At 33.2% G+C, this 9,800-nt stretch overlaps 1 protein-coding gene across 1 annotated transcript; it reads right to left on the minus strand.

Moving 5' to 3' along the window:
• Positions 1 to 1,997: 1,997 nt before the first annotated feature.
• Positions 1,998 to 3,004, minus strand: LOC111877558 (uncharacterized). The gene is made up of 3 exons (XM_023874072.1): positions 2,867 to 3,004; positions 2,187 to 2,776; positions 1,998 to 2,082 (listed from the first exon to the last, which is right to left on the minus strand). The coding sequence occupies exons 1-3, from the start codon at positions 3,002 to 3,004 to the stop codon at positions 1,998 to 2,000; spliced, it is 813 nt and encodes a 270-aa protein (XP_023729840.1).
• Between the last annotated feature and the right edge of the window lie 6,796 nt (positions 3,005 to 9,800).

Raw genomic sequence — 9,800 nt, forward strand, 5'->3', positions numbered from 1 at the left:
CCGGTCTCTAATATCTTTCTTAATGATTGTGAAAGAGTTACGATTAGTTCTTTCAAGATTATGAAAGAATATTGGTAGGTTGGAAAAACTTTTTTTGTATACCTCATTGAATCCATTCAGTTTGCCGATTGATATGTTTCCATGAATAAGGTGTCCACTATAAATGGATTTCATTTCAAATTGAATGCAAGGGTAATTATTCGTTTTTAGAGTAATCATTTCAAAATAAGAATACATTATGCAGGGTAGAAAGTAGTCAAAGTATATAATACAGTAGTCAAATAATGTCAAAGAGTATTCAAATTGTCAGATAACTTACACAAAAATATTGTTTGAAATGACAAATATAGTATTTGGAATGACAATACATATTGCAGGCTAGAAAGTAGCAGTCAAAATCTATAAAACCGTAGCCAAATAATGTCAGTAAGTAGTTGATAAGGTTCAAGTAGGTGTTGTCTTTGTAATATATTTGTCATTATGTTTGTAATATATTATGTTTCTAATATATTTGCCATTGTTTTTGTAATATATTAGTCATTTGTTAGTGTAGTTTTTGTTAAAAAAAAGTAGGTGTTGCATTTCTATAAATATAACTTAAAAAAATAAAGTGCATTGTTTTTTAAGGTAGGGTTTTCTAAAATGAAAATGTTTTTTTATTAAAGGAGCATCTCACAACCTATTACATAATTAAATTGGTTTCCACATATTAGGAAACTGTTTGGGATACAAATTTTGTTCACAGTCGATAAAATCCCCTCTAATTCTTACAACATATGTTAGATGGTCCCGTTCTGCTTGAAGCTTATGAAAATCCTTATTTGCATCTCGAATCCACTTCTTAGCGTCTTTGATTTTTTTTGTAGTTTCAACAATTCATTTTTCTTTTTCAATTACTTGATCTGCTAGCACGTTTGCACGTTGGTTGAGTTCGCGACTAATTTGAGAGTCCCTTTCGTTGGCTTCTTCGGCGGCCTTCATAGCTTGGAAAATGTCGTCAGGCATGTTATCTGGGAGTAGGAAATCTGAGACTACTGGAATTGGGTTGTTATCCGAACAAACATAGCAATCTTCTTCTTCACAATGCCAAACACCGAACTCAAATGAATTCATTCTCAATTTTTGAATGTTGTAATATATCATGTTTAAGATGTATTTTGTAATGTTGTAATGTATCACGTTTAAGATGTATGTTCGTTGCATATTAATAGTGTGAAACCTACATAGAAGAACTGATTGAAAGAACAAATTTACTGTTCAGAATGACAAAACATTATGCACACTAGAAACTAGTAGTCAAAGTTTATGAAACAGTTGTGAAATAATGTGAAAGACGGGTCAAATAGTAGTATAAGTTAAATGAAAACACCATTTGAAATTTACAATAACTATATATTGTAGATGCTATTATTTGTTAAAGAAGAGTAAATGTTGAAATGCAATTTCTTTGAATTTTACCACCTAATGTTTAGTAAATATTATTTAATTTATACCACTTAATGTTATAAAAACGGTATGGTTTTGTAAAATGGAAATGTTAATTACCAACTGCAATTTCGCTTATAAACATAAACAATTACAATTTCAAATATTATATGCTTACGTAGGGACTTAAAAGTGCAATCTTAGGTTACTCCACATCTATTTAAATAGATAAGTAGTACTAAATAATAGTCAATTAGGATTACATAGAGATTAAAACGACCATCAATAGCACTGGTATTTCGCATTCAGATGCATGGGGAAGAACGTTCACATTTCTACTCTGGTATGTAGATCGAAACACATTAGCCAGATATTATCTTTGAACCATATCGCTTAATTTCGTGTTGTCTATATAACATGCTGCAGCAATAGCATGACCGCATGCTATACCCAGACTGCGCCATTTCTCACAAGAACATGTGTGTCGGTTAAGGTCTACAAAACATGTTCTATTTAGATCAAAAGCTCAAAAAATATCAGAGGGGAATGGATACGAGATCTCAGATGGGATTTTAGTCGCTTTCCATCGTAGAGACTTTTGCATCCTCCTGTGAAGGACCATCTATGTGTATGGGGTGAATACGGTGCTCAACATCCCTGAAAAGTAAAAAGATAATCAATTATGTATATTATAGTTGTTTAAAAAGGTTGATACATTACCTCTCATGACACTGCGTTCTGCAAACGTCTGTTGGATGTACCGAACAATTGTATCAATCATCGTTATCATCGGTACATTGTGTTGCGTTACCGATAACACCAATGGGAATTCTGGAATATTAATGTTTAGAACATTCCAACGTATATTAGGGAAATAGTCCCATGCCCATTTCTTATTTCTGATGTTGACATGAACCTCACGTGCAGCATGACTTAATTTAGAAAATGATTGTTCAAAATCTTGCGTGGTATATACTTTGCATGCATGGAAGAACAAGTAGTCTAAATTTTTTCTTTGACCAATTGTTAAGCGACAATAAATCAACACACTCTTAGACGAATAACCATGATAAGCATCAGGGAATACCTGACCCACAAAAGAAGTAATGGTATCGTCTATATTGGTTATGAACGCAACTTCCCTACCCTCTCCGATAGCATCCTTCAACCTCATAAGGAACCAAGTGCAGGAGTTAACATTATTTGCCACCCCAATACCAAATGCAATTGGTGTGGTGTTATTTCTCCCATCCATAGCAATTGCTACGAACATTGAATTAAGATACTCTCCTCGAATACGAACACTGTCTATGAAGATGACCGGAAGCATACATCCTAAGAATGCGTTGATCTATTTCATATTTTTTCAACACAATTATCAATTTTTAAACTTACATAAGTCTTTGTAGCACAAAAAATAAACAAATCGAAAGTACATTACCACACATCGAATAGCGAAAAAACATAGTTGGAACTGATCCAAAACATCGGTTTTAATGTAAGTGTAACTATAGGGATTTGTACGTTGAATGTTATGTAGGTAAACAGGCAAGTTGGTAAAGCTTTTGTTCACGGTCATTGTATGAGAAACTCATCTTTAGTGTTTACGAGTTAAATAGAAATTTAACAATAAGGATGATTTAAATCAATACCTCTAAAATACTTATAAAATAGTAGTCAAATTACAATCATGTGTCCGAAATTCACTGTACGATAAGACAACATATAAAGTAGAAGTCAAACGCTAGTAGACAGTAGTCAATACCTATAACACAGTAGTTAAATTACAATCATATGTCCGAAATTCACTGTACGATAAGACAACACATAAACTAGTAGTCAAATGCTAGTAGACAGTAGTCAAAACCTATAAAATAGTAGTCAAATTACAATGATGTGTCTGAAGTTCACTGTACGATAAGACAACACATAAACTAGTAGTCAAACGCTAGTAGACGGTAGTCAATACCTATAACACAGTAGTCAAATTACAATCGTATGTCCGAAATTCACTGTACGATAAGGCAACACATAAACTAGTAGTCAAATGCTAGTAGACAGTAGTCAAAACCTATAAAATAGTAGTCTAATGGCAGTATATAATTGAAGATATATTTACATGTCAATAATAATATTTACTTCTCATAAACCAAAGATATGGCAATTTGCAATTGCGAGGCTCAAGGTATTATAAGGACCTCAAGAACTACCAACAACCATGTACGGTTATTTTACGCTTGTCCTAAAGATGTATTTGGGTTATCCTCTAATTATTTATATTATAATTTATTAGTGAATATTATATACATAATTCTTTTGATATTTATTTATCAGCCACCACAGTCTGGGTTTATTTGTTTGGTGGATGATGCAAAAGACAATAATTCGTTGATAATTTCTAACTTAGCTCGATCGAAGAAGAAGCTTCAAAGCAAAATATTGCACTTGAAGATAGCATTACTTTGTAGTTGGATTTTCTTTTTTGGTGTTGTTGTCTACAAGTTGTAAAATGTAAAATGTAATATATGTTATTATTTGTAATGGTTTATGTTTCCATCTATGGTAACTTGTTGTGCTATCATTTTTCATATTGTTTTGTACAAGTTGTAATCTTTTTTTTTTTCTGTTTTCATTTAACTGTAGAACACATGTTGTTTACAAATAAAATAGTCAAAATTAGCAAACAGAAACATTGCATTAAGTAACCGATAAAACAGACATGATTTCTAGATAGCAAATATTTATTTCTTCAGAAAGAAATTAGAAGTAAGGAAGAGAAGTTCTAACGTAGATAAGATCCCTACCGTAGAATTTAAGCTACAAAACAAATTTCATTCGTGATTGGAAAATAATTTAAAATAAGGTAGATTCTACGAAACACTCCTAGAATCAACATGGACAAACTCTCTACCATTAGATTCCAAACGAAATAGCTCCATAGCCGCCAATAAAATTGTTTGTTCTTCCTCATCCAGACGTGCATTTTACATCTCGCTATGAATTTTATGAAACTGCTTCATATGTCATTTGACTTGTAACATTTTTAATTTTACATCTTTTTTTGTCCGGTAATAACCTCGACCCATATCATAATGAAACAAGTGAAAGACGCGACTCCAAAAAGAACCAATACGACATTGTGGGGGACCTTGCAGATAAGCTTCTTCTATGATGGTAATCCAAGCACGTATCAAAATGTCTTCTTATTCGGTGTTCCATGTTTGTGGTACAATAGAATCCATCTTTTATGATACAAACTAATGTCATATGACAAAATTGTTATATAGACAATTAAAGAATCTTATAGGGCACATATAGTTCAGGCTATTCTGTGAAATAAATTATTTGACATTAAAACACATCATAGGTATCTACTTTACTATTGGAAATAAATTACTCATTAAAATACAATTACTTGACATTAAACACATCATAGTTATCTAGTTTACAATACAGTACTCATTCAAATACAATTATTTGACATTAACATAATTAGATTACTAAACATCGGTAAACCAAATACTCTTACAGATTTATTTTTCCTAACCAACCACTAATAAAAAAAATACAGATATATTACCTAAAAATTACAAATAAAAGACTTACATAGACATATATTCTACCTTCAAATTACTTAAACAAACAAGAAAATTATTAAAATACTACTCATGTTCTTCCCACATCGGAAACTCGTAAGGATACTCTTTTTTCATAGCAAGGACTTCCTTTTTTTCCAAATAGTACTCACAAAGTTCTAATTCACTCTTTAGATTTCAAAAAATTTCTTCAATAGAGCAGATCACACTCTTGGTAGATTGGATTTCTTGCCTAGCACTTATAATCCAATTCATTTTATGGTCAATGTCATCCCAATAGTTGTCTAGAAGGTTTCATTGGAAACGATAATCTTCAAAAGCCTTATCCACATCAGCTTCTCTAAGTAACAACACTTTTTTCACTTCCTCATCCATGTTCTCCCCTTATAGAGTAAGATCGACGTGGGGAGGGGGATTAGTTGAAACGTTATGGGAATTTGACTCCAAAGGAGGCTTATTGTTGGACGTAGATGGCCAATTAAATTTTGCCACGATCCTTTTCATCTCCTCTAAACTTTCTGTCATCTCACACTTTAATTTTTTTTATTGTTTCTTTGATTTCTGAATTGATAACAAATTTACATTAAATATGACATTAGATAATAGTCAATGGCTAGAATATAGTAGTCAAAACCTATAAAAAAAATAGTCAATCGAATAAATTAGTAGTCAAACACCAATAGACAGTAGTCAAAACCTATAAAAAAGTAGTCAAATAACAATCATGTGTCAAATATTCACTGTACGATAAGACAACACATGAGGTAGTAGCCAATGGCTAGTTGACAGTAGTCAAATCCTATAAGAATGTAGTCAAATTACAATAATGTCTTGGTACGATATGACAACACTTAATATAGTAGCCAAAAGCTATTTGACAGTAGTCAAAGCGTATAAAAAAAGTAGTTAAATTGTCAATTATATATAGAGACTTAAATGTATGCGTCTGAGATTTACGAATTGTATATTACTGGTTAATCTATAACCCCCATACACATACAATCATGTCCACCTCTCAAGAAAAATGGTGGTTGATGCCACAAGAGAAGCGATTGCAAATGTTAATAAAAGAAGAAGAGATGAAGAATGAGATTAAAAGCGTTGAAGAAGATAGGAAACGGTTGGATAACTTACAAGCCGATATTTTGTCTAAAATGAGGTCGGTTCAAGAAAAAGAACGCGACATAAAAACTGCAAGGGTTTGGGTACGAGATGCAATAGCCTACGCCAACAAAGAAGTGGTTAAATGGAAAAGATTCTCAAAAACATACAAAAAAAAATTACGAGTGGGTGATTCAAGAAAAAGAAAATTTTCCAAATGATTTTCCATATGTTTTGTAACGACGTGAATTTTCAAAACAAAATTTTCATTTTTAATCAGAAAATCTTCATAACACATTTCATAAAAACATCATTTATTTTGTTTACATAACATAACTTCGAGTTTAATCAGTTAATAATCTAGGATCCTCGAAGCATAATTATTTCTCTAGTGTGTACAATCAAGCCAATGCTATCCCGCGATCTTGAGAAAACCTGAAACACATAACTCATAACACGGTAAGCACGAAGCTTAGTGAGTTCCCCAAAATACCACAGACACATACTAGCCACCTAGGCTATAAGACCTTCCGATTACTGTGTCTCAGTGGGACCTTCCGATCTCATACTCCTGGTATACCTTCCGGTCCTACCCTGCAGACCTTCCGGTCCTAACCCTGTTGACCTTCCGGTCCAACCCTGCTTGACCTTCCGGTCCAACCCATACAGCGTATACATAACACATCAAATCACATAACTCATACAAACACATAAGACCTTCCGGTCACACGTAGTTACCATTCTAGGTAAAGTATAGTGAGAAGACTCAACTGTTGGATAAGGTGTCTAAGTCCATAACTTATTTGGTATATACTTGACCCGACCCGGCATGGTCTATTTGGGTTGCACTTCACCAAAACGATTTATGGATAATATTATGAGGATTGTATACTTATGATTTATAATATACTATAAGTTATAATATATTAATATGAAGTCATGTTATTTAATTAGTTTTATTCTTAAATTAATTATGAATTAATTTAGTGATTAAAAGGAAGACTAATTAAATCATGTGCTATTATATTTATATAGTGTGGGCTAACACTCATTTGGAAATGGGATAAGCTTATATGGAAGTCCATGGATGATCCATGGAGCTTTTAACCTATGGATCCTTGGAAAGGAAAAGACATGGGTTATTAGGGTTTTACCCTAATCATGCACACTATATAAACAAGCTTATGTTTCATGAAATAGCACCCTAGTGTGTCTGAAAAGGTGTGGCCGATTTCTTGAAGCAAAGTATACACTTTCATAATTTTTCCAAGTTTGTGGTGATTTGTGATTCCACTTGAGGCATTCATATTATTGGTGCTAGGCTCTCAAACTCCAAGCAATCAATCACTATCAAAAGGTATGTCATTCTTCTAGTGTTTTATGATTCTAGTTCTTCATGATATGCTAGTTAGGATGTAAACCTTGGAAATTACTATTTGCATGTATTTTAGAGAAAACATAGATCCAAGGTTTATATGGTTGCATATACACCATAGGAGTGTTAGAATGCTCAAAACCCAACAGTGGTATCAGAGCCTAGGCTTGTTTTCTTGAATACTTGATGCAAATTGCTGAAAAATGTCAAAAAACTACATTCTGCACAGCTAAGTCGCCGAGTCCTTCATGGAACTCGCCGAGTCCATGTGTATATTCAACCAACTTGCCGAGTCAGTTCATGCACTCGACGAGTTGGCAGGCCTGAGTGCAGATTTTCGCGTTTTTGTGCTGGAATTTGTCTAGAATCATTAACTTGAACTATTTTGGCCTTATAAAACTTGTTTTTGATGTGGTAATGATGATGGTGGACCAATTTCAAATTTATAATCAAAGTTTCAAGTGTATATATATGCTTATATGATTCTTGAAAGTTGTTGATTATGAATGTTCATGTTTTTATGAGTTTTGTTATATCATAGGAATTATTTGCAAATTGTTTGTTAGTTAATTCTTGATCTTAATGTGTTTTAATGGAATTCATAATTTGTCCTCAAGTTATGGAATTCCAAAAGTTTTTCTTTTAAATGTTTTTAAGAAGTCATAAGTTACATTTTCTTGAAGAGTTTTTCCTAATAAATGTTTTTATGGACTCCATAACTTGTCCTCAAGTTATGGATTTCCAAGAGACTCTTCATTAAAAGTTTTAAACACTTAATTAAACCTCATAAGTTATGAATATCCAAAAGTTTTTGAATTTTTCAAAACTTGCCCTCAGGTTTTGGAATTTGTAAAGTCTCACACAAACTTTAATTCCATACCGTAGAAGTTTTAAAAGTTAGAATTCAACCCTTATACTATTATAAGATTAATGGTTAATAATTATATATGTATAAGAACAAGTCGTCTTACCGTTAGTAGGCCTCATTCATGAAGTCGGTCTATAAGGGGGTATAAGGTTGTTGCCTATAAAATGGCAGCTTAATGGGTGTCCACTCTCACCCACCGTTTCCTTGATCGGTGGAGGGTTGTTAGCCGAACAGGTAGGACAATGACTTTAAATTTTCATTAAAAGTATAATGATTATTATAAAGTAACTAAATATTTTTAATTCCCAATCTTAGTTACTTTAGGAAAAATGTGAAGATGGTGCTAGCACATGGAATTCACACTTTGTACCTTACCAAGTCGTTTGTGGAGCGTGTGTGGTTAACCGGCACACTAACTTGGACTAGTAAGGATCACGAAGGGTGACTTAATGTTTGTCATAGATCAATGGAGCGTGTGTGGTTAACCGGCACATTGATTAGGTGATAATATTAAGGGTACCAAGTTAATTAGTATGGTTATTCACACCTTGTTTTGTGATCATCGGCATCCCAGTCACAAAACTTGAGAGGGCACAATCGAGATTGAAACATGCCATTGAAAAGTTCAATGAATCTCAAAAGATCTAGGAGTTTCAAATCCAATTAAAACCTAATAAATTATTTCGTTTTTCATGCTGGAAATTGGTGAATCGTCATTCGCCTACCTTCAAATATTTTATAGCTTGGATTACGGCATCCCTCTTCAAGTTATAAAATATTGTGTTGGGTCCTAGCCTTAATATTTCATATTGGGTGTTATATTAAAGACTTGAATCAACTAACTTGATTTTCTCCCATTGTAGATGTATGGTTCAGACAACTATGATCTACCCAAATCTCTTGGAACAAGCTTTCCTCTTGAAGATGATGTCCCTCAACATCATGCTTCACTTCCTCCACCTCCTCCATTTATTCTCCCTGACCCACAAGCCCGAAGACTTGAAAGGTTCAAGATCACTCAAGCCCTACTAGAAATGAAACATAAAGATGGAAGACAAGTGTGCACTCATGTCTTAGGAATGAAGTCACACATTGACAGGTTGAGAATGTTGGGTGCTGTTATTTCAAGGAAGTTCGCTATTGATTGGGTTCTTTAGTCACTTCCTCAGTTGTATAGTGAGTTTATTAAAAACTACTATATGACAGATCCTGACATAAACCTAATAGATCTTTCTTATTTGCTTATTGTTGTTGAATCAGCAATGATTTGGCGCAATGATCAAGCAAATATTGATGGAAAATCTAATTCTCAAACTTCCATGGACATGGACAATGGTAACATTGGAAGTCTAGAAAAGCTTTCCCTTCCCAATGGAAAGGGATCGGCCTTGGTCAACCCAGTTGACCGGAAGGTAAAAGGAAAGGCTAAGTCTGT

This window comes from Lactuca sativa, chromosome 3, assembly GCF_002870075.4.
Source record: "Lactuca sativa cultivar Salinas chromosome 3, Lsat_Salinas_v11, whole genome shotgun sequence".
Lineage (NCBI taxonomy): Eukaryota > Viridiplantae > Streptophyta > Magnoliopsida > Asterales > Asteraceae > Lactuca > Lactuca sativa.